Source organism: Muscardinus avellanarius (assembly GCF_963383645.1).
Source record: "Muscardinus avellanarius genome assembly, chromosome: 12".
Taxonomy (NCBI): domain Eukaryota; kingdom Metazoa; phylum Chordata; class Mammalia; order Rodentia; family Gliridae; genus Muscardinus; species Muscardinus avellanarius.
Genome location: NC_137798.1, coordinates 5,822,842 through 5,848,440, shown reverse-complemented (window position 1 = coordinate 5,848,440; position 25,599 = coordinate 5,822,842). Strand labels below are relative to the sequence as shown.

Sequence of the window (25,599 nt, the reverse complement as noted above, 5' to 3'; positions counted from 1 at the left end):
GACTGGCCCAAAATGGCAACAGGGGCTGTGGAGCTAACTAGGAAAAAGTCCCTACTCAACTAGGATTGTTCAACTAAGCCAAGTCCCTCAAAGAGGCCGCCTGGGGATCAGCCTGGAAGCCTAGGGTGGGGAGACTTAGGAGTGTGACAGCCGGGCATGGTGGTGCACAACTACAATCCCAGCACTCGGCAGGCTGAGACGGGAGGATCGCAGGTTCGAAGCCAGCCTCAGCAACTTAGTGAGGCTCTTAGCAACTCAGTGAGACCCTGTTTCCAAATAAAAAGTAAAACAGGGCTGGGGTGTAGCCCAGAGGTAGACGGCATGTGTGCTCAATCTCCAGTACTACACACACACACAAAAGTGTGATGGGTGAGGATGGGCTTGCTGTGGGCAGAGGGAGCCTGAGAAGAGAGGCAGGACCACTCAGCCCGGGGTCTCCGCCTGGAGTCCCAGCCACACCTCGCCTGGCCCGGCACACGCCGCTCGCCCTCCTTCCTTGTGCTGTTTCGCTTCCTCTCAGAAAACTTTGTTTTGGTTTGCTGTTTGCCTCTAGGCCTTGGGAGAATTTTTTGAGTTTTGTTTCTCTTCTTGTTTCTAGGATACCTGAGCCGGCTCCTAGAGCAACAAGCGCAACAGGAGTTAGGTGGGGGCTGGGGTGGCCTTAGGAAGAAAGGGAAGAGGAGGGAGGCAGAGGGCCGCCGGGCGGGCTCACGGGGACCATGGTGGTCCCCGGCATCCCAGAGGCACACCAGGGAGCTCGGGAGAGACGGAGCAGAACGGAAACATCCAGAAAGAAGCCACTTACAAAGACAAAAGCTGATGTTTCTTTGAACTGAAGAAATTCAAAGGTCGGAGAAGAAACAGAGGAGGGGCGCTGCCCAGGGCTGGCCACGCTCAACACACTCAGGGCACCTACAAGAGGTGATGGCAGGGAAGCCTGCATACAGCACCTGAAAGGATAATGGCTCCCAGGGCGAGCAGTGGGCCGGGACCTGCCCGCCAACATAAGCACACCTGGAGGTGCCAGGCCCCAGGGTCCAGGGGCGTGTGTGCATGGAGGAGGGGCAGGGCAGGGAGGGACACAGGGCTCAGTGCACACCTGAGAACCACCCACCTCAACCACCCAGGCCTCTCCTCCAACAAGAAGGCTTTGCCAGAGGCAAGGACCAAGGAACCCCACCCACCCACCCACCCAGGCAGGCTGTGCCGTCACAGCACCACGCACTGGCCGAGGGGAGGAGCCAGCCGCTGTGGCAGGCAGAGCCCCCCCAACACCGCACATCAAAGGGACCCCAGAACCGGGAACATGCCTCCCCAACATGACTAAGCTGCCCACAAATCAGGCTCTTCTCATTCAGGTGGCAGCCAGATAGCTTAGGAGAAGCCTTTGAAAACTAACCGGAAAGTCTGGTGTCCCCCTTATCATTTCAGTCAGCGATGCTTGGATTGGAACCCAGCAGTCACTCGCTATGTGGCACTGTGCGAACGGCTTCACCTCTTCTAAAATGGGGGGTGAAGCTAGACTTGGAAGCACACATTTGTAATCTTAGCACTTGGGAGACTGAGACAGGAGATCGCAGGTTCCAGAACAGACTCAGCAATTTAGTGAGGCCCTCAGCAACCTAGTGAGACCTAAGAAATAAAACTGGTCTGGGGGTGTGGCTCAGGAGTAGAATGCCCCTGGATTCAATCCCCAGTACCACAAAAAATAAAAGTGGGGGTAATAATAGTACTTAAAGGTTGGTGGTGATAGTACCACAGGGTTGTTTATTAAGTAGTCCATGCAAAGGGCTTAAAATGTACCTGGTCCAAAATAAACAAATTTGTTAAAGTAACTTTTTTTTTTGACAAGATGATGAAACTAGGCAGATCATGTACCTGGTGTAAAAACTCTCTAAGTTGCTAGGGAAGTTACCCCGGGGAAGTAGGCACTCCACAGTTGATGGCGGGTGACAAGAGTAGGCCCTTTTAATTTCAGGTTCATGTGCCCAACAGCAAGAGACACAGGCTGGCTGAAAACCAAAGGCAGGAGGGTCCCCAGCCCCAAAGCTGGAGAAGGCACGGCTGGGCTTCTCCTCTGAAGGAGCAGAGCAGGGGAAAGAATGCCAGCCCAGTCCCTACTTGTCTTCCACGGCACTGACACCTCCTCAAGGGACCAGAGCAGATGAATACAAATCAGCTTTATTCAAAGTAACTAAGAAGGGGAAATAAGCCAGATGTCCATCAACTAAAGCACAGTCTAATGTGATAGAGTCACATAATGGAATACAATTCAGCCATAAAAAGGAACAGAATACCGTCACATGCTGCAACATGGGGAAAAAAAAAACACTTGAAAACAATAGAAGAGAAAGAAGCCAGTCACAAAAAGCCAAATATTATATGATTCCATTTATATGAAATATTCAAAATAGGCAAGCCTATGGAGACAAAACATAGATTAGTGGTTGCTTGGGGCTGGGTATTTGAAATAAGGTATTACTAGTGACTGCTAGAGCCGGGCCTGGTGGCGCACGCTTGTAATCCCAGCATTCGGGAGGCTGAGACAAGAAGCTCCCAGTTTGTGGCCAGCCTCAGCTACTCAGTGAGGCCCTTTGCAATTCAACAAGACCCTGTTTCAAGATAAAAAATAAAAAAATAGGGCTGAGGGTGTAGCTTGGAAGTAGAATGAATATACCTTGATTCCAACCCCAGTACCACACAAACAAACAAACAAAAAAAGGGTGACTAAGAGGTATGAAGCTGTTACTATTACTATTATTATTACTATTATTATATTTATTAGGTACTGGAGATTGAATCCAGGAGCATCCTACCTCTGAGCCATATCATCTTTTTAAAAAATTTATCGCTAAGTTGCAGAGAGTTTCACCAAGTTGCTAAGGCTAGCCTTGAACCTGTGATCCTCCTGTCTCAGTCTCCCAAATTCCTAGCCTCAAATTCCTAGGTTCACATGATCCTCCTGTGTGAGCCTCCCAAGTAGGTGGGACTACAGACATAAGCCATAGTACCTAGCTATATGGAGTTTCTTTTTTCCTTTTTTTTTTTTTTTTTTTTTTTGGTACTGGGGATTGAACCTAGGGGCATTCTACCTTCAATCCTTTTTATTTTATTTTTTATTTTTTTGCAGGTCTGGAGATGGAACCCAGAAGCACTTGACCTCCAAGCTATACCCCCTGCCAAGGTCTCACTGAGTTGCAGAGGGCCTCACTAAGTAGCTGAGGCTGTCCGCGAACCGCGATCCTCCGGTCTCAGCCTCCCGAATGCTGGGATGACAAGCGTGCCCACCACGCCCGGCCTCTTTTTATTTTTTATTTTGAAACAGCCTCACTAGGTTGATGAGAGCCTCACTCTTTGCTGAGGCTGGCCACGAGCCTGTGATCCTCCTGTCTTTGCCTCTCAAGTACTGAGATTATAAGTCTGCACCACCATGCCTGGCTCTGAATTGTGAATATTTCAAATGTATAGTATCACATTTCAAGAAAGCTAGGTTTTGTGTGAGTGTGTTATTACTGGGGACAGAACCTATAGCAGTTATACACCCCAGCCATTTTCACTTTTTATTTTGAAACATGGTCTAAGTTACAGAATGCTGGCCACAAACCTGAAATCCTCCTGTTACAGCCTCCCAAGCACTGGGATTATAGGCATGCACCACCGCACCCACCTTTATAAAGCAGTTTTTAACAATGATTAGAAGGCAGTTATAGAAGGTGGCGCTGGGACTGTGTATAATAATAAAGTATAAATTTGTATGTGTAGGTGGGTAGGTGGGGATAGCCAAAAAGCAGGCTAGGAGGACAGCAACAAGAAAACACCCAAGAGCGAGCCTTTTCTAACCCTGTATCTCCTTTATAGAAATTTCACTCAAACATTGACCCCAACATATCTCCCAAAAGATACCAGAAAACCCTTGCCCACCGCAACTGGTCTAGCGTGGCTATCAACTCCCATGCAGCGGGGTCTTTTCCAAGGCACTTACCCAGCTGGGTAGGCAACTAAACCTGACCGAGGATCACACGCAAGTCCTCTGCCTCCGGACACTGTTATCCCCAGCACCTTTTCCAAGGTGACCTGTTAGAGCAAGACAGAAAGTGACATGTTACGGACATTGTGGGCTCGGGAAGGAGTGCTGAAGGCACCTAGCGCTATCTGTAGCTCCACTTTCACATGCACTTCTCTTCAGGAGAGTGGGGCTACGACTTCTCCAGGCTCTGTTCGAGCCATGGGCCTTTGATCATAAAAGAAAATGCACATCACATTTAAAAGGACTCAGTCTGCTGGTATCATGGGACAGGAAATCACCAGGTTAAAGCAGAGCTCGTGACCAAAGAGGAACAAGAATTCCCTGGAAGGGCACCACTTACAAGCCAGGGCTTGGGTCTATGAGACTCAGGGAGGCCAGTGACTTTTATGCCCTGGCAGGCATCAAGGGCAGGCCATTGTGATCCACCAAGAGCCAGAAGAGTATCAAGTATGAACTAGGTGACTCCTAAGAGCCCTGACCTTGCATCCCAGCACATTTTTCACCTCGTCAGATGTCCCTGCCTCCAAAGTATCTGCCAGTTCATCCAGACTTTGCACAGCAGAGGCAGAAATACGGCTTAATGCTGTGTTCTGCAGGGCGAAGATGCTCAGGGCACTCTAACTGTTATTATTAAGCCACAGAGAGGAGAGGGAAGCACGTGTAAAGTGCTCAGAGACTGAGAGGACGCGGTCTCACGGCACACCCATCACTCGCCATCAGCGCCGTCCCACGGCATCTGCAGCCCCAGGACCAGGCTGGACTGACCGCAATCAGCCAGAGGACGCCGTGTGAGATCCACGCTGTCCTGGCACCCCTCGCTCATCACGCCACCCACCCTCCCTACACAGTGTCCATGCGGCCACTCCAGATACAGTCTCTCCAGGACTCTCTGCACTTCCTGCACCAGCTGTCCTCAGCGATGTCCTTGGTCTCCCTTGGCTCAGAGAGAGGAGTTTCTGACTGTAGAACGGCCAAGTTGATATGGTCAAGCTGATATAAAAACTCTGACCCTGAGGAGTCTTGCCCTGGGAGGGCAGTGTGAATCTGAAACATGTAGGGGGTGTTCTTACTTGGGGCAAGGTGGAGTCTCCTAATCCAGGTCAGTTTCTAGAGAGAATTAGCCCAGAACCAACTGGGACAAATTCAGGATCTTTCCTTGTCTCTTATGGTCCTAATGGAAAAACCGAAAGTACTCTTCAAGGGTCTGTTTAAATTATCTCAAAGTACCATTTTAGTTTGAACGAGGGGAAAAAAAAAAAAGTCCCATGGTGTCAAAGACTAAAATACATCTCCTAGGATGGAACAGTTAAAACCTATTCAGTCTTCTACACTTCTAGGGATATGAACCAGGCACTTTAACCTGTGTTTATTCACTGGTAGAAGTGATTTAATTATAGTGTAACTCAGTTTCCTGGGAAGCACCAAACTTGTCACTACCCTTGAGCCCAACGGAGGCATTAAATCTATTTTGGAATAAACTACCTTTAGCCAATCCTAGACATTCTTTATTTACTTATTTTATGGTACCACTGATTGAATCCAGGGACATGCTACCTCCAAAAATATACCCTCAACCTTTTTTGGGGGGTTTTGATACACGGTCTTGCTAGGTTTCTGAGCGACTCACTACATGGCTGAAGCTCTCCTTGAACCTGCGATCCTCCTGTCTCAGCCTCCCAAGAACTGGGGTTACAGGTGTGTGCCACCATGACCAGCCAATCCAAATATTCTTAATGGTTTCCTCTAATTTTTGTTTGTTTTTGTTAGTGGAGATTGAAACTGAGGGCACTCGACCACTGAGCTACTTCCCCGGGCATTTTTTATTTTGAGACAGGGTCTCAATAAATTGCCAGTGCTGACCCTGAACTCGATCCTCCTGTATCCACCTCCCAAGCAGCTGTGATTACAAGTCTGTGCCACTATGCTGGGCAGTTTTCCTTAATTTATGCCTTTCTTCAGCTTAATGATGCCCCCCACACCCGGTCGCCTGGCACTAACAGGAGAACTCAAAATCATCCTGGAGAAGTGTGGAAGACACTGATCTTGGTACTGTGCCTCTCATTATCCCCAGGAGCTCTGTTCAGGAGCATCTCTGCTGTACCTACTACTTACGGTAGAGAAGAGTGAGGAGCCTGAGGCCGGCACAACCCATGTGGCGGCAGGTCATAAAATCAAGTGCAGCGAGCTAAACGCTACACAGCTCCTACATCTTCTAGTTGATCTGATTCAAGGCAGATCCTTTGGATTAAAATTTGCATCCCTTCCCTCCTTACGCTTCTGCCTGGATGCTAAAGAATTAGAACAAGTCTGCTGGTTCTCAGCTTCCATCCCCTCTGACAGGAACTTGGACAAGTGTTTTGTAGGTATATAGTCCAGCACAGAGAGAAATTTTTGAGAAACTAGCTTATACTTTTCATGGAAATCTAAAGTAGGAAGGAGACAGCTGGGCCTGGTGGTGTCAGGTGAGCCCTCAGCCCAGGAACGCAGGTCCGCAGGGGCCTTGGCTAACCTGACAGAGAAGAGTTTCAGCACCGCCAGTCAGAGGCATGGCAGAGGTTTATTTGGGGAAAGGAGAGGAAATGCACATTCAAGAGAGAATGCGGGCCGGCTCAAGAGGAGGAAGGCCTCTTGGGGAGTTCAGGGCTCTCTTCTTATAGGGACTTTCACGAGGGGTGTGGTAGAGGAGGTACGTGAGGACGAGCTCAGGCCAGGAATCCCCGAGGCAGTTTACGGTGGTCTGGTCAGCTTTAGAGTGGATGGCCTCAGTCCAGTGGTCCCTAGTCCCAAGGCACTTCCTGGTGGTCTCATCAGGCTGATTGGGGTCCTCATTATCTGACTGACAGATAAACTGGAATGTCTTAAATTACAGGTTTTTCAAAATATCGTATCTGTCTTATCAATGCACAGGGCAATTACAGTTTCTTTTAGTTAACTCTAGGATCTACAGGTTTCCCAGGAATTCGGGAGAGTCAGGCCTGGGAAAGAGAACTGGTTTGTGAACTAGAGGTTGAAGCACTTCCGCTCCAGTTTTTATATTAAAGTTACATTTTACACTGGGCGTGGTGGGCACGCTTGTCATCCCAGCATTCGGGAGGCTGAGACAGGAGGATCACGGTTCGCGGACAGCCTCAGCTACTTAGTGAGGCCCTCTGCAATTCAGTGAGACCCGGTTTCAAAATAAAGAATTAAAAAAGGGCAGGGGGTATAGCTCGGAGGTCGAATGCCTCTGGGTTCCATCCCCAGACCCGCCCCCCCAAAAAAAAAAGTTACATTTTGCTTTTCCTTCCCGTCTCTCTCTCTTTTTTTTTTTTTGTGGCACTGAGGATGGAACCCAGGGGCATTCTACCTCTAAGCTATGCCCCGGCTATATATATATATATATATATATATATATATATATATATATATATATATATATATATTCTTTATTTTAAAATAGGGTTTCACTAAGTATCTGAGGATGGCCACAGATCGTGATCCTCCTCAGCTTCCCAAATGCTGGGATTACAAGTGTGTACCACCACACCCGGCTCCTTTCTACCTACTTATTTCTTCTATCCTACATCAGTGGTACACACTTGTAATCCCAATACTTGAGACAGGAGGATCCCAGGTTCGAGGCCAGCCTCAGCTACTTAGTGAGGCCCTCTATAATTCAGTGACACCCTGCTTCAAAATAAAGGATAAAAAATAGGGCTGGGGGTGTAGCTCAGAAGTAGAATGCCCCTGGGTTCAACCCTCAGTACCGCAAAAAAAAAAAAAAAAAAAAAAAAAAAGGAAAAAGAAAAAGAAAAAATATATACATTCCTTTCTGCGAAACAGGGAATCTTGCTGCTGGCTCTGGGTCTCTCTAACCAGCATCTGACAGTGACTGCTGAGACAGGAGGATAGTAGGTTTGAGAATAGCCTCACCAAGTAGTGATACATACTCTCATCCTAGTGACACCTTGTTTCCAAACAAAAAACAAAACAGGGCTGAGATGTAGCCCAGAGGAATGCCCAGTACCAGAAATAATAAATAAAAATAAAAGTAAAGGAAGGAGATGTGGGTTGTTCAGACCCTAAAGACCAATGCTTACCAAACATTTTTTAACCATAGCCCACAGTAAGAAACACACTTTAGATTATGACCCAGTGTCTATATACATACATCTATGTGTATATGTGTGTGTAAATCTGAAATTAAAGTTTCACAAAATTTTATTGCATGCAATGTAGTCTAATTTATTCCATTTCATTAAAAAATAAGTCTAGGAGAGACTGAGAGGAGGATCACAGGTTTAAGGACAGCCTCAGCAACTTAGCAAGATACTGTCTTAAAACGAAAAAATAAAAGGGGCTAGAGAGACAGCTCAGAGGTAGAAAGCCCCTGGGTTCAATCCCCAGTACCATCCCAAAATAGTACTAATTCTAGTGCTGGCCTACTTTATTGATTTCATGACCTAGAAACGGGCTGGGAGAGCTGGTGTGGAAAGCCCGCACGGGCCATTTCTCCCTGCCAGCCCTGGCACCGTGGTGTTCAGTGGTTTTCCTCCTAGGACTGTACAGTGAAACACACTTCCCGACTGGGAAATCCCAACAGGCACGAGTTTGCCTGGGCTCCAAACCTGGCTTATTTTCAAAGGATTTATGGTTTTTTACTTTTTCTGGCTTTCTAAAGCAGCTATCCAAACGGAAAAAGGCAGTTTCCTTTGCTCTGTGGAGGGGGAGGAGCAGGGGAAACACTCAGGGCATCAGCTGTTTTTTATTTTATGTTCTTAACTCCAACCAGCTTCCTGTTTGCAGGGAGGTTTTGGGCTGCACTCTGCTTGCAAAGGATCCGAGACCAGGGCTCTGTGAAGCCTCCAATATCGAGGCTTATTTTGCTAGACTAACACAATGGGCTGTATAAATGGCCTCTCCCACTCTGATAACCTTCTCCCTCCCCTCTCTTTCCAAAAAGGCAGTAAAGCTTCCACTGCCCTAGAAGGTGGAGACCAACCTGCACACCCCCAGCAACTGACAAGATGAAACACTGCCAAGGCCGTCAGCGCCCGGTGCGCGGGGTCGCCTGCACCGCTCGTGAACGTGACTGTGCGCGGCTCCCCACACTCGGGGCCTTGAAACCACCACAGTGGGAGGAATCACACCATGGAAACGAGCACGGGCTCCTTGTCCCTCTCAGAAAGCCCGTGAACACTTAGCAGTGCACCACTGAGCCACTATCGTCTCTCCCTCGGATGACTGTGACTCCCACGGGTACGCGCCGATTCACGCCTTGCCCCTACAATCTTTTCTCAACATAGCAGGTCACAGTGATTCTTTCAAAATATAAATGAGATCACTTCATTACTCTGCTGAAACCCTCCAATGGCTTCCCATCTCCCTAAGTCCAAATACTTGGCCCCGCTTTATAAGGCCCTAAATCACTCAGCCTCTGACTCTGACCTCATCTCCCACGCTCTCCCTGTCCCTAGCCACCTAGCACCTTAGCAGGCTCTCGTCTCCAGTGCTCGCCTGCACGAGCAAGCCTGGGCACTGCGCAGCTCTTCCCGCAGCCATCCCGCAGCTAATTCTCAGGGCTTTGCTCAAATGTCTTCTCAGGGAAGGTTCTTCCAGGTTAGTTTTACTGCCATCTTTCTATATCCAACTTACCCAGCTTTTTTTTCTCTTCATAGTACACAGAACAATGTAGCGTTCTGTGTTTTCATCTGTGATTTCATCTCTTTCTAGGTACTTACTGTCTATCTTCCCCATAAGAATGGTTTTTTGTTGTTGTTGTTTTTCGCAGTACTGGGAAATGAACCCAGGGGCATTCTACCTCCAAGCTACATCCCCACCCAGCCCTATTTTTTTTATTCTTTATTTTGAAACAGGGTCTCACTAAGTTGCAGAGGGTCTCACTAAGTAACTGAGGCTGGCCATGAACCTGCAATCCTCCTGTCTCCACCTCCCAAATACTGAGAATATAAGTATGTGCCACCACATCTGGCTAAGAATAGGAATTTCTTGAGAGCAGGACCTAGGCTATTATCCTTCCTGATGTATCCCCAGCAGAGAGAGAGAAAGAGACAGACAGACAATTACAGAGACAGAGGGAGAATGAGAATATGTGTGTGTGTGTGTGTGTGTGTGTGTGTGTGTGTGTGTGTTACTGAGGATTGAACCCAGGGGACATCCTACCACAGGGCTACAACCTCAGCCCTTTTTTTGAAAAAGTCTTGCTAGGTTGCTGAGGCTATCCTCAAACCTATGATCCTCCTGTCTCAGCCTCCCAAGTAATGGGATTACAGGCATGTGCCACCACCACCTGGTTTATTGCCAGTATTTTAAATAGTGAGTGGTACACAATAGGCTCCAGATACATATGTCAGTAAAAGAATGCCTGGCAGACACTTTAGGAACAGTGAAAACCAGACATGAGGAACCCCAGGAAACCTGGGCTATTCCAGGTCAACAGAGTTGCTTTCTACTGAGTAGCTAAAACTGGTTAAGATAGAATGCCCGAGGACAATTAATTTAAAAATTGAGCTTAATATACTATCAATTATTTCACATGTCCTTACTGTATGTCTCAAATATTGAAACATAAATGTTAAAAGGGAGAGAGAACTTGCCTATAGTCCAGTACTTGGGCTGAGAGGATAATCATAACTTCAAGGCCAATCTCATTACCTTAGCGAGGTCCTCAGCAACTTAGTGAAACCCAGTTTCAAAATAAATAACTGGGCAGAGTGACATATGCCTATATTCTCAGTACGTGGGAGGCTGAGAAAAGATCACAGGTTGGAGGCTAGCCTCAGCAACTTAGTGAGGCCCTGTTTCAACTTAAAAAAGGGCTAGAGGTGTAGTTTAGAGGCAGAATACCCCTGGGTTCAACCCTCTATTTCAAAATAATAAACAAAATAGGAGCCGGGCATAGTGGTGCACGTCTGTAATCCCAGTACTTGAGAGGCTGAGACAGGAGGATGGCGGGTTGGTGGTCAGCCTAGCTACTTGTGAGCCCCTCTGCAACTTAGTGAAATGCTGCTTCAAATAAAAGACTAAAAAATGGGGCTGGGGTGTAGCTTGGAGGTAGACTGCCCCTGGATTCAATCCCTAGAATCACACACACACAAAAGAAGACAGCTGGATACTCATATCTGTACCTGCATTCAATAAGTTATGATGTTATTTTAGTTTGAATACATGAAAAAAAAAACCCGGCAACATTTGCATATGTAATTGGAAAGGACGCCGGGGCCCCTCTAGCAAGGCTTTGGTGCCAGGGTCTCCAGCCCTCACGCTAGATGCCTTGACCTGGTCCACTCTGAACACCAGTTCTTTACACAGGAGGCGGCAGGCTGCCGGTGAGAGCTCTGGCCTCATGCAGCATCTGAGGAAACCTCACGAGGAAGCCAACAGGCTCTGCGAGAAGATGTCCATCCTCAAAGCCTTGGACGTGGCCCGAAGTTCTGATAGAAACTGCAGCTCTACACCCTCAAGATCCAAATGCCAACGCAATTAGCCCTGGAGATGTCTCAGCTGTGTGGCCAGTGACTTGGGAAGAAACTGCGTAGCATCTGGCACCCTCGTGCGCCCATGTTTTGCTTGTGCGTGAGCACTGCTTCATGCACACAAAAAAACGCAGAACTAAGTAGCGAGCACCCACTGTATTCTACCATGCTCCCCACCACGCCCACAATGCAGCCTGGAAGTCAGGAGAACACCCACGTTGTGACCCAGCTTTCATTTGCCAGGTGGAAAGTGTTGAGCCGAAGGAAAGCTTACACCGGTCTGCGAGGAGGTGTCATCTTTCCCCTGCAGCCTGGCTACTGGAGGGCAGGATTACTACAGGTACCCTGCAAGGGAAGGCTTCCCGCCCTGCACTCCCGGGATGACCAGGCAGGGCAGGCTGTACCCTTGAAAGAAAGAAGGCAGAAAAAATTCCCCCTTAATGAGCTAAGGGGATAACTTCATAATAGCCTATTCCCAAGAGAGGAGGAAGGAGTAAAGCCATGTGTTTAAGTGCTCTTCTGGCTCTCATTAAGACAGATGGCAAAAGCAGGTGGTTCCGAGGCAACAGACAGGACTGCTCATTCTTACTCGACAGAGCAGTATTTTCAAACCCACAGACTGAAACCTATTAATGAAACTTGAAATCCATTTAGTTGGTAATGAGTAAATAGGTGGCCAGCCTCAGCTACTTAGTGAGGCCCTCTGCAATTTAGTGAGACCCTGCTTCAAAAAATAGGGCTGGGGGTATAGGTTGGAAGTGGAATGTCCCCGAGTTCAATCCCCTGTACTGAAATAAACAAATAAATAAATAAAAATAGATCACAGGTGCCGGGCGTGGTGGCGCACGCTTGTAATCCCAGCATTCGGGAGGCTGAGACCGGAAGATCGCGGTTCGCGGACAGCCTCAGCTACTTAGTGAGGCCCTCTGCAACTTAGTGAGACCCTGTTTCAAAAATAAAGAATAAAAAATAGGGCAGGGGGTGTAGCTTGGAGGTCAAATGTCCCTTGGTTCCATCCCCAAACTGCCCCCCCCAAAATAAGATCACAGCATGAAGGGTAAGTACTGATGGGGAAACTTTTGTTCCACGAGTATGTAGGTGTACTGGGTCACAAAGTGAATGTATTTCTTTTTTACTGGTGTGTTATAATTACATATAATGAGATTTATTGTTACTAAAATGCATTTCTTTTGTGAGGGGGAGTGGGTTCTGGGATTGAACCCAGGAGCATTCTACAATCCAAGATATACCCCCAGCCTTTTTTAGTTTTTGTTTTGAAATATGGTCTAAATTACTGAAGCTGGTCTCAATCTTGTGATCCTCTTGTCTCAACCTCCCAAGTATTGCAATTATACATGTGTATCACAGCCTAAAAATGTGCTGGTTTTATTTTTTTATTTTTTTTTGGTGTGAAACTGGGGATTAAATCTAGGGACATTTTACAAAACTCTTACCTCCAGTCCTATTTTATTTTGAAACAGGGTCTAAGTTGCTGAGGCTTGCACCGGTCATCCCCCTGTTTCAGCTTCCCAAGTACTGGGATTACAGGCCCACATCATCTCCCCTGGCATAAAATGTTAGCTTTTTTTTTTTTTTTTTTTTTTTGGTAGTAGAGATAGATCCCAGGGGCATTCTGCCTCTGGGCTACACCCCCAGCCCCTTTTATTTTTAAGTTTTTGGAAACAGGTCTCACTAAGTTGCTGGGGCTGGCCATGAACCTGAGATCCTCCTGTCTCAGACTTCCAAATACTGGGACTACAAGTGTGTGCCACCATGCCCAGTTTAAACATACTCCTTTTTTTTTTTCTCTTTGCAGTACAGGGGATTGAATCCAGGAGAATTCTACCTCTGAGCTATGGCCCCCAGCTGTATTTCTTTCTTTCTTTCTTTCTTTCTTTCTTTCTTTCTTTCTTTCTTTCTTTCTTTCTTTCTTTCTTTCTTTCTTTCCAGTACTGGGAATGGAACCCAGGGGCATTCTATCTCTGAGCTATACCCCCCAGCCCTATTTTTTATTTTTTATTTTAAAACAGAGTCTTACTGAGTTGCCAAGGACCTCACTAAGTAGCTGGGGCTGGCCACAAACTGCGATCCTCCTGTCTCAGCCTCCCAAATGCTGGGATTACAAGCGTGTGCTACTGTGCCCAGCTTTAATTCATTATTTTGAAACAGAGTCTCACTAAGTTGTGAAGAGCCTCACTAAGCAGCTAAGGCTGGCCTCGAAACTGCGATCGTCCTGTCTCAGCTTTCCAAGTACTGGGATTACAAGCGCATGCCACCACACCCAGCATAAAATGCATTTCTTAGTGTGGATTGTTTCAGAAAAACTTGAAGTGCTATGGAGGGATGCTAAAATGAAGAACACACAGACTGTACCTACTACCCTCAAAACCCAATAGAAAGCTGGGCATGGTGGTGCACGCTTGTAATCCCAGTACTTGGTTGGGAGGCTGAGACAGGAGGATCGCAGGTTTATGGCCAGCTTCAATTGCTTAGTGAGGCCCTCTGCAACTTAGTGAGACCCTCTTTAAAAAAAATAGAGAGTAATAATAAAAAAAAATGGCCAGGCGTGGTGGCACACACTTGTAATCCTAGTATTTGAGAGGCTGAGACAGGAGGATCACGGTTCACAGACAGCCTCAGGGACTTAGTGAGGCCCTTTGCAACTCAGTGAGACCCTGTTTCAAAATAAAGAATAAAAACATAGGGCTGGGGGTGGTATAGCTCGGAGACAGAATGTCCCTGGGTTCCATCCCCAATACAAAATAATAATAATAATGATAGGACTGGAGGTGTAGCTCAGAGGTAGAATGTCCCTGAGTTCCATCCACATTACCACAATAAATAAATAAATAAACCAACAGGAAAGATGAACAATCTGTTATATATCAATCTAATATGTGCCAAAGGTCACAAGAAAGACATAAAATGCTCAAGAGGAAGAGATGATTTCTGAATAGGATCAGGGAAGAGAAACAAGGAAGCTTTCCCGAAGGTGCCTGGTCTCACTACGTAACAGACTCCCACGGGCGGGCAGTGGCAAAAGCAGATTGCACGGGAGTTGGGAGACGTGGGATGCGACGAGGCCAGGAAGAGCTTGAATGCCACGCTAAGCGGGGTGATGTGTGGCTCTGCGCGGCCTTGGGGGATGCCAAGTGGAGGACTTGCTGTCTCGGGAGGATGTAAGGCGTACCAGGCAGGGAGCCTCGTAAGGGCTATCACGACAGTTCAGATGAGAAGTGTGAAAATCTAGACCAGCACGAAGCCAGTGGGAATGGAAAGGAAGGACGCTTACAGAGCCACAAGGCAGACAGAACTGTCAAGGCTGGGCACTGCACAACTGTGGAGGAACCAGAAGACTTAAATTTGAACCTCTGAGATAGCAAACAAGGCAGTGTCATGGTCGGAGAGAAGACCTGGATCTGGACACAGGAGCTGGAGCACGAGGTTTTCTCTCCCTTTCGTAGTAGGAAGGGCCACGACAGGCGCTGTGCCAATGGCGTGGAAGTGGCCGCTCTATGAAGAGGCCGAGTCACCGAAGGTCAGGATCACCTAGGATTGGCTGACCGCAGACCAGTAAGAAAACCCCAGCAACTGGGAGGAAACTGATCTTTTTCTGTTGCCACAAGCTTCTTTCTTCCCTCTTTCCCTTCCCCCACTTCAATCCCACTCAATACAAGTTATAAATACCTGAGTTGGAAGTCTTCCAGCCAAACCATGGCTTGCTATTTCTATAAACAAGCGTTTTAGAGACCAGCCAAGGCAGAGCAGCACTCCCTGCCTTTCCCTCCTTTCCTGAGGGTTAAGAATAACTGTTTGGCAGGGTGTGGTGGTGTGTATGCCTGTAATCCTAGTACTTAGAAGGACTGCAGGTTCAAAGACAGCCTTAGCAACACAACAAGACTCTAGCAAAAGAGATCTAGCAAGACCACTTTTAAAACGAAAAAGAAAAGGGGCTGGGGTATAACTTGCAAGTAGAATTCCTCTGAATTTAATCCCCAGTACAAGAAAGAAAGAAAAGAAAAGAAAGGAAAAAGAAGAGAAAAGAAAGCCAGGCGGATGGTAGAGCCAGGAGGGAGAATTCCCCTGGGTTCAAGGTTCAATCCCAGTACCACAACTAAAAAGAAGAGTAGCTGCCTCCTGCCCACACATTACACTGTAACCTCACAAAGCAAATTACCCACCAGATTCTGAGAACTGCCACTTATGCAAAAGCCACAGAGGAAGGCCAAGGCTGGAAAACTCTGTGGACACCCAGTGACTGGGTCTGTGCCCAGGGAGGGCACACTACTTATTCACTCTGACTCTAGAGTACAAAGTGCCACCTGGCCAAAGCTAGGCAGGCACAAGGGCCACTCCAGGACAGACAGCAGCTTCGCCTCTTGACCCTATGACTCGTCTCTACCCAGGCTGGCTGATTTAACATTCCACTGTCTGCATAAAAAGGTTCCCAGAAACCAGGAACTTCCAAGAAGATAGAAACGCACACACGCGGCTTTCCTGCTTAGCAGTTCAGAATTGGTTGAGTCAAGTCAATTCTGTGCGGGATTAAAATAGCCTCAGCTTCTAAGGAAGGTAAATCTGCTGTGGCGTGGGGGAAGTGACCTTTGAGATCCTCTAGCTTAAACCCCTGGAGACCAGGAACTGGAACAAAGGTCCCACCTGGCCTACCAGCAGAATGACTGAGGATTCTTTCTCAGGTGGCCAGTCTCCATTCCATTCCCACATCCTTCCTCTGCAGGATTCTTTTTGTGGTACTGAGGATGTAAATCCAGGGGCACTCCCCCACAGAGCTACATGGCCACCACTATTTATTTATTTATTTATTTATTTATTTATTTATTTATTTATTTTGGTGCTGGGAATTGAACCCAGGGCATTCTACCTCTGAGCTACACCTCCAGTCCTATTTTACTTATTCATTTATTTTATTAATTAATTTATTACTATTATTATTTGCAGTACTGGGGATAAAACCCAGGGGCATTCTACCTCTGAGCTACACCTCCAGTCCTATTTTACTTATTCATTTATTTTATTAATTAATTTATTACTATTATTATTTGCAGTACTGGGGATAAAACCCAGGGGCATTCTACCTCTGAGCTACACCCCCAGCCCTATTTTTTATTCTTTATTTTGAAACAGGGTCTCACAAATTGCAGAGGGCCTAAGTTTAGCTGAGGCTGTCCGCGAACCGTGATCCTCCTGTCTCAGACTCCCAAGTACTGGGATTACAAGCGTGTGCCACCACGCCTGGCTCACTCATGTCTTTATTATTTATTTATTGTGTTACTGGGAATTGAACTCAGGGACATTCTTCCTCCAAGCTAGCTACACTCCCAGCCCTTTTTATTTTTTATTTTGAAATAGGGTCTCACAAGTTTGCTAAGAGTCTCCAAATAAAATATAAAATAGGTCTGGGAGTATAGCCCAGAGGTAGAAAGCCTCTGGATTCCACCCCCCAAAAAAAAAAAAAAAAAAAAAAAAAAAAGCTCTCAAGAATCTGAGCACACCTAAAATCCCAGTACTAGGGGACTGAGACAGGAAAATCTCAGATTCGAGCTAGGCATGGTGACGCACACTTGTAATCCCAGCATTGGGGAGGCTGAGACAGGAGGATCTGGGTTCGCGGCCAGCCTCAGCTACTTCTTAGTGAGGCCCTTTGCAACTTAGTGAGACCCTGTTTCAAAATAAAGGCTAAAAATTAGGGCTGGGGGTGTAGCTCAGAGGGAGACTGCTTCTGGGTTCCATACCCAGTCAGTCTGTCTGTCTGTCTGTCTGTCTGTCTGTCTCTCTCTCTCTCACACACACACACACACACACACACACACACACACACACACACGATCTCAGGTTTGAGGACAGCCTCAGCAATTTTGTAGCAAGACTCTATTCTAAAATAAAAAGGGCTAGAGTGTAGCTCAGAGGTAGAATTCTCCTAGGTTCAATCTCCAGTACCAATAATGATGATGATGATAAATAAAAGCTCTCCAGATCTGGGAAGGGAAGATTGCTTCAGACCAGGAGCTGGGGTACAGCATGATGGTGCGGCACAGACAAACCTCATGTCAAAAAAAAATTTTAAAGCCAAGCATAGTATCACACACTTGTAATTCCAATACTTGAGAGGCTGAGACAGGAGGATCGCAGGTCCTTGCCAGCCTTGACTACTGAGTGATGCCCTCCATAACTCAATGAGACCCTGTTTCCAAATAAAACATTAAAAATGGGGCCGGGAGAGTAGCTTGGAGGTAGAATGCCTCTAGGTTCAATCCCCAGCACTGCAAAAGAAAAAAAATTTTTTTTCCAACCACTCCAGGTATTTCTAATGATTAATCTGGTTTTGAACTATTAAAGCATTTTCCCATTTTATTTCCAAATTTTAGCCCCTTCTAGGACTAAGAGGATAAGTGTTCTAAGTCTAAAGAATACCCATGGAGTGCAAAAGGGTCTTAAACAGAGAGGATCTACAGGTGTAAGGACTACTTATTGAATGTACATTCTATGCCAAGAACTACTGTTCTACTTACTTCACACGGATCGCCTCATTTAATGCTCTTGACAACTTTATGGACTCATATTATGTCTGCTTTTTAAATTTTTTAAATTTTTTGCAGTACTGGGGATTGAACCCAGGAGCATTCTACCACTGAACTACACCCCCAGCCAAATCTTCTATTCTTTATTTTGTTTATTTTTATTTTTTTATTCTTTATTTTGAAACAGTGTCTCACTAAATTGTGGAGGGGATCACTACTAAGTAGCTGAGGCTGGCCACGAACCCAGATCCTCCTGTCTCAGCCTCCTAAGATTGTAAGTGTGCACCACCACGCCCAGCTTTGTAATGTCCAATATCAAAGGAGGAGTCAGATGAGCAGTCACTGGAAGAACCAGGATTTAGACCAAGGGCTATCTTGTTCCAGAAACCATAGTGTCCTGAGGAAGTAGTTCTGGTTTTCCAACACCATCAGAATGTTTAAGTTTCTGAAAGAACACAAAGGAAGTCACCGTAACTTTACTGAGCAACAGGAACAGATGTGAGACCCCAGAGGGCAAGGGCAGCCAGGCACGGTGGGGTGTGCCTAGATGTGAGACCCCAGAGGGCAAGGGCAGCCAGGCACGGTGGGGTGTGCCTAGATGTGAGACCCCAGAGGGCAAGGGCAGCCAGGCACGGTGGGGTGTGCCTAGCCCTCCAGCCGCTTGGGAGGCTGAGGATCACTTGAGTCCTGTCCACGATCAGCCTGGGCAGCATACTGAGGAAGAAAGGAAAGAAAGAAAAAGAAGAGCTAAACGTGGTGGTATATACTTTTAATCCTAGTACTTGGGAGGCTGAGACAGGAAGACCTCGGGTTTGCTGCCAGCCTCCGTTACTTAGTGAGGCCCTCCACAACTTAGTGAGACCCTGTTTCAAAATAAAGAATAAAATAGGTCTGGAGGTTTGCACAGGTTCAAAGCCAGACTCAGCTACTTAGTGAGGCTCTTAGCAACTTAGTGAGACCCTGTTTCCAAACAAAGTATAAAGCAGGTCTGAGAGTATAGCCTGGAGGTAGAAAAGCCCCTGGGTTCCACCCCCAGTACCAACAATAAATAAATAAATAAATAAATAAATAAATAAATAAATAAATGAAAATAAAGAATAAAAAATAAAGAATAGTCAGGCATGGTGGTGCACGCTTGTAATCCCTACGCTTGGGAGGCGGAGACAGGAGGATCGCGCAGGTTCGAAGCCAGCCTTGCTGGCTTAAGAGACCCTGTTTCCAAATAAAAATATAAAATAGGTCTGGGAGTGTAGCCCAGAGGTAGAAGGGCTTCCAGGAACCCCAGTACCACCAAAAAATAAAAAAATAATAAAAAAAGAATTAAAAAATAGGGCTTTGTAGAATGCCCCTGGGTTCCATCCCTAGTGCTGCAAAATAAATAAATAAATAAATAAATAAATAAATAAATAAATAAAATAAAGATAGAAAGAAAAAAGAAAAAGAGAAGGAAGAGGAAAGGCAGGGAAGGAGGGAGGGACCCAGCAGAAGACAAAGAGCAGCAGGAAGAAGCAGGGGGATGAAAGGATGGTTGCAGAAAAAGAGGAAAGGAGGGTTTTTCATACTGCCAGAGCATCTCACGTGGTCAGAGCTCGCCCTCGTCCAGGCCAGGCTGCAACTTCCAGTCCACAGGGACAGTTGGCACCCGTTTCCAAGGCAACTGACACTGCAGCGGTCAGAAGTAGGAGCCTGACTTTGTATGCAGACAGAGGGGGCAGCAAGGCAGGCACTGGCTTACGGAGGGACGAGGCCCCAGCTGCAGGGCTTCCTTCTGGCACAGTCTTCTTCAGGTGCGCAAGACCAGAAGGCAGCCTTACGGCACAAAGCCCGCGCAGGGCAGGCCCTTCAACCTGCCCCTCCTCTCTCATGGTTATTAGGGAGGCAAAGGCAGGAGAGAGTTCAATTTAAGCAAACCGGAGGAGGATGGTGGGATTTCTCCCATGGTTTTCATGTTTGCTTTGGTACTGGGGGTTGAACCGAGAGGTAGAAGTGGGAATTGAACCCAGGGGCATTCTACCTCTGAGCTACACCCCCAGCCCTATTTTTTATTCTTTATTTTGAAACAGGGTCTCACTGAGTTGCAGAGGGCCTCACTAAGTAGCTGAGGCTGTCCGTGAACCACGATCCTCCTGTCTCAGCCTCCCAGATGCTGGGATGACAAGTATGTGCCACCACGCCTGGGTATTCTTTTATTTTTTAAACAGGGTCTTGCCAAGTTGTTGAGGATGGTCTCAAACCTGTAATCAAACCTGGATTACAGGTATGCACCACAGTGTCCCACTAAATTTCCTCACTAAAGTCAGACCTCTTTGTAACAAGCAGAGCCACAAACAAAGCTTTATAAGCTAAAGTCTGATGATCAAAGGGATCTAATTCTTCTTCATTCACCAACTCTACAAGCCTGGACTTTCTTAATCTCTTGGTTTCCACCTTTGTAGCCATGGAGAATATTTACTGTTCCTGGTCTGGCCTGTGTGTGCAAAGTGAGTGTGTGTTCTCTAACAAGGAGTGGGGGGTGGCTTTTGCTGCCCCTACAACACCAACTTGTGTCTTGAGACTCTCTTGAGAAAAGTTTCCTTCAACTTTTATTCTCTACAAAATGCTCACCTGCTTTCCCACCCCAATGCCAACACCCCAGTTCAGGCCTTCAGCGCATTCCCAGATCCAGCAGTGGCATGCAAATCCATCTCCTTAGACACTTCCCTTCCTCTTCTCGTCCGGAACGATCGTTCCCGGGCAGAGATTTGATCAGGCTCTGCCCCCTGCTCAAAAACTTCCAATGGTTCCTCACCACCTGCCAAACAACATATGAATGCCTTGGCCTGGCATCAATGGCCCCATCTTTCTTTTAATTCCATTTTCTGGCTGGGTGTGTTGGCAACATACATGTAATCCCCGCGCTTGGGAGGCTGAGACAGGAGGATCGCATGGGTTCGAAGCCAGCCTCAGCTACTGAGTGAGGCTCTCAGCGACTTAGTGAGACCCTGCTTCCAAATAAAGTGTAAAATAGGTCTGGGAGCAGAGCCCGGAGGGTGAAAAGCCCCTGGGTTCCACCCCCAGTACCACAAAAATAAATAATAATAATAATAATTCCATTTCCTGCTACTCACCTTTATGAATCATGTACATTTGTCAGTATGGATTATGCATTATTTTGGAGAGAAGCCTTAGGGTTTTAGTTCATAATCTTCTACCTGGATACCCTTCCCTTCCACCACTGCACTGCAAGCCTACCCTTCCTTCAAGGCCCAGCTCAAATGCCGCCCATCTCCTGCCCCTGGCCTTTCTTGTGTGCGGAACTGGGGATGGAACCCAAGAGTATTCTACCTCTGAGCTACACCCCCAGCCCTATTTTTAGTCTTTATTTTTGGAAACAGGTCCTCACTAAGTTGCAGAGGGCCTCACTAAGTAGCTGAGGCTGGCCGCAAACGTGCCATCCTCCTATCTCCGCCTCCCAAGTACTAAGATTACAAGCGTGTGCCACCACACTGGGTTCACTATGGTCCTTGTACCTCTGGGCTATACCCCCAGAACTATTTTATTTCTTATTTGGAAATAGGGTCTCACCAAGTGGCTACGGCTGGCTTTGAACCTGCAATCCTCCTGGCTCACTCAGCCTCCCAGTGCTGGGATGGTAAGCATGCGTCAACACGCCGGCATGTCTCTGACCTATGATCATTTGGCCAGATGTGACTTCTCCCTCCTTGGTATTCTTACACAACGCTAAATCTGCATCACCCAAATAGCACATACTACTTAGTAACTTGTACAGAAGTTCTTATGTATTTGTCTTATCTCTCCTACTAGTTTATAATCTCCTGGAGGGCAGAGGCTGTGTCTGATACAACTGTTTGCTTACGGCCAAGAGCACAGTGTTTAACATAAATCTGTTGAACCTTTTTTTTTTTTTTTTTTTTTTTTTTTTGCGGTTATAGGGATTAAACCCAGAGAAGCTCTACCATGGAGATACAGCCCAGGTCCACCACCACCCCCCCTTTTTTTAAGACAGGGTCACTAAGTTGCTTAGTTTAGCTTTGAACATGGGACCCTCCTGCCTCAGACTCCCAAGTAGCTGGGGTTATTGGCATGTACTACCACATCTGGAAGAATCCAATTTTTATATACTCAGAGTATTTAAAAAATTTTTTTGGTGTGTGGTACTGTAGATGGAACCCAAGTGCATTCTACCTCCAAACTATACCCCCAGCCCTATTTTTCATTCTTTATTTTGAAACTGCGTCTCACTGAGTTGCAAAGGGAGGGCCTCACTAAATAGCTGAGGCTGGCCACGATCTTGCAATCCTCCTGTTTCAGCCTCCCAAATGCTGGGATTACAAGTGTGCGCCACCATGCCCAGGTTTCAAAATGTTTAAAAATATGTATTAATACTCTCTGGTTAATCTTACTAAGTATCTCCTAGAGAATTTCCCAGCTATCTATCACTGCCACATCCAGAAGACAGAGCAGAAAGATTTTAATGCCTGTCCAGAAAGACTGAGGAAGGTCTGAGCAGCATAATCCATGTGTTAGATCATAACACTCTATCCCTCACTCTGGTAAGCATGTGGCACCACTCTGCACAAATATGACTTAAATTGTTATTTTTTTGTGTGATGCTAGGGATGGAACCCAGGGGTATTCTACCTCCAACCTATACCCCCAGCCCAATCTTTTTATTCTTTATTTTGAAACAGGGTCTCACTAAGTTGTGGAGGGCCTAAGTAGCTGAGGATGGCCGTGAACCGCAATCCTTCTGGCTCAGCCTCGCAAGTACTGGGATTACAAACGTGCGCCACCATGCCTGGCTACAAATATGACTTAAATTATAATTAAAGAATAAGCTAAAAAACACTAAAGATGCAGGATGCGGTGGCACACACTTTTAATCCCGGTACTTGGGAAGCTGAGACAGTAGGATTGCGGTTCGTGGACAGCCTCACCTACTTAGTGAGGCCCACTGCAATTTAGGGAGACCCTTTACAAAACTAAGAATAAATTTTTGTGTGTGTGTGTGGTACTGGGGTTGGAACCCAGGAGCTTTCGACCTCCGAGCTACACCCTCAGCCCTATTTTTTATTCTTTACTTTTGAAACAGGGTCTTATTGAGTTGCAAAAGGCCTCACTAAGTAGCTGAGGCTGTGCTAGAACCGTGATCCTCCTTGTCTCAGCCTCCCAAATGCTGGGATTGCAAGCTTGCGCCACCATGCCCAGCTAAAGAGATGATTTTTAAAAAGAAAAATGACAAAGTTATTTTTAAAAAGACTTTTAAAATGTCCTTTATTATATAACTAGAAATTTATGATACTTCTGGGTATTGAGGTTATGAATAACTTTTCTTATTCATGCTTCTCTATATTACTTGTGTTAAATCTTCTCAGAAAGCACATGTACTTCAAAAAGCTGGGTGTAGAGTTGGGCGTGGTGGCACACGCTTGTAATCCCAGCATTCGGGAGGCTGAGACAGGAGGATCGCGGTTCACGCACAGCCTCAGCTACTTAGTGAGGCCTTTACAACTCAGTGAGACCTGGTTTCAAAATAAAAGAATAAAAACTAGGGCAGGGGGTGTAGCTCGGACGTCAAACGCCCCTGGGTTCCATGCCCAGACCCGCAACAACAACAACAACAACAACAACAAAGCTGGATGTGGCAACACATGCCTATAATCCCAGTACTTGGAAGCCTAAGAAGGAGGGTCAGAGGTTGTAGGTCAGCCTCAGCAATTTAGCAAGACCCCTAGCAACTTAGTGAGACCCGTTTCAAAATAAAAAATAAACAAGGGCTCAGGTAGTTCAGTCCCCAGTATATATTAAAAAAATTGTCTACTAAACCTAACCAAGGTAATATTTTTGAAGATAACAGAAACAGCTTATTTCAGATTCAACTAGCTAATCATGGATTTTCAGGGAAATACCTTTATGTCCTATTACTACTGGAAAAAAAAAAGCTTATTTTATCAGATATATTTTCATTAACATTTTTACATAACTGCTTTAATAAATTAAGTGTACAGATTAAATTAAGTTAATTAATTTATTTTTGGTATTAGAGATTAAATCCAGAGACATTCTACTTCCATGCTACATCCCCAGCCCAGCTTTATTTCTTATTTGGAAACAGGGTCTCACTAGGTTGCTGAGAGCCTCAGTAAGTTGCCAAGGCTGGCTTTGAACCTGCGATCCTCCTTTCTCAGCCTCCCAACTACAGGGATTACAAGCGTGCGCCACCTTACCCTGCTAAGCTGTACAGAATTTAAACTTTAAACATTTTATATTTAAATATGAACCACACGTTTAAACTGGAGAGACTTTCACCTTTATTTTTTCCTACATACAAAAATAATACAGGCTCATTATTTAAAATTCAAACATTACAGAAATATATAATGTAGATAATGAAAGTCTACCATAATCTTCTATCCCTCCCTGAGATAAACAAAATTAACAATTTGGTATTTATAGCCTCACTGATTTATATGCATACACTAACATATATATGTTTAACAAAAATATAATCAGAAATACAAAACAAAAACCTGTTAGCTTTTCTTCCCGCATTTCTATCTTGTATATCCTTCTAACATCGATACAAATTGACCTCATTCTTTCTAGCAGGTATAGGGAGTTTCATTTCATAGATGTATACCAATCCCTAATGATAACTACATGGATAACATCAAAGATTTCACTATTATGAATAACACCAAAAAACTTCAGTTACATATAGCTTTGTGCAGTGTTTCTGTATAATGTAAGACACCGGGATTACAACTGCTTGATGGACATGTATGAATATACACATTTCCAAATTGTCCAGAAGGTTTGATAAATGTTTGCTTTAATCAATAGTGTAAGTTAGAAATGACTGTACCTATATCCCCACATCTTCACAGCTGAATATACAGTTTTTTGCTTTGTTTTGTTGTGGTGCTGGGGATCAAACCACAGAGCGTCTACCTCTGATCTACACCCTCAGCCCTATTTTATTTTTTTATCTTGAAGCAGGTCTCCCCAGTGCCTTGCTAAGTTGCTTAGGCTGCCCTGGGAGCTGTGGTCCTGTTCCAACCTCCCAAGAACTGGGATCACAAGCATGCACCATGTGCAGCGTAGGTATTTAAATATTATTTCACTCTGGTCACAATATTAGAAACAATGCTTTATAAAACTAACAAGTTTTTATGCTACTTGTCTTTTTTGGGGGGGTGGTACTAGGGATAGAACCTAGGCATTCTACCTCTAGGCCACACCCCCAGACTATTTTATTCTCTATTTTGAAACAGGCTCTCACTAAGTTGTGGCGGGCCTCGCAAATTGCTGAGGCTGGCTGTGAACCTGCCATCTTCCTGTCTCAGGCCCTCAAGCAGTAGGATTATAAGCATGAGCCACCACACCTAGCTTACTTGTACATTTTTATACTAAAAGGAAGCTACATTAATTCATTTCCCAACACATATAAATTATCTCCAAAAAGAGAAAAAATTATTTCTCTACCTGGAGAAGTTAGTGCTGTTAAAAAGCATGCTCACCACCCAGTGGCTTCTATTTTTTTTATTTTTTATTTTTA

The 25,599-nt window shown here is 45.8% G+C and overlaps 1 protein-coding gene across 5 annotated transcripts in view; it reads right to left on the bottom strand.

The window, feature by feature from the left end:
• Positions 1 to 25,599, bottom strand: part of MAPKBP1 (mitogen-activated protein kinase binding protein 1) — a gene marked incomplete at both ends in the record, with an annotated part of 58,264 nt that overhangs the window by 21,034 nt on the left and 11,631 nt on the right. For all 5 annotated transcript variants that reach the window (XM_080708146.1, XM_080708144.1, XM_080708143.1 and 2 more), the window contains one exon: positions 3,983 to 4,074. In XM_080708146.1, the coding sequence (XP_080564272.1) occupies positions 3,983 to 4,074 (92 nt within the window). The remainder of the gene's footprint in view (positions 1 to 3,982; positions 4,075 to 25,599) is intronic.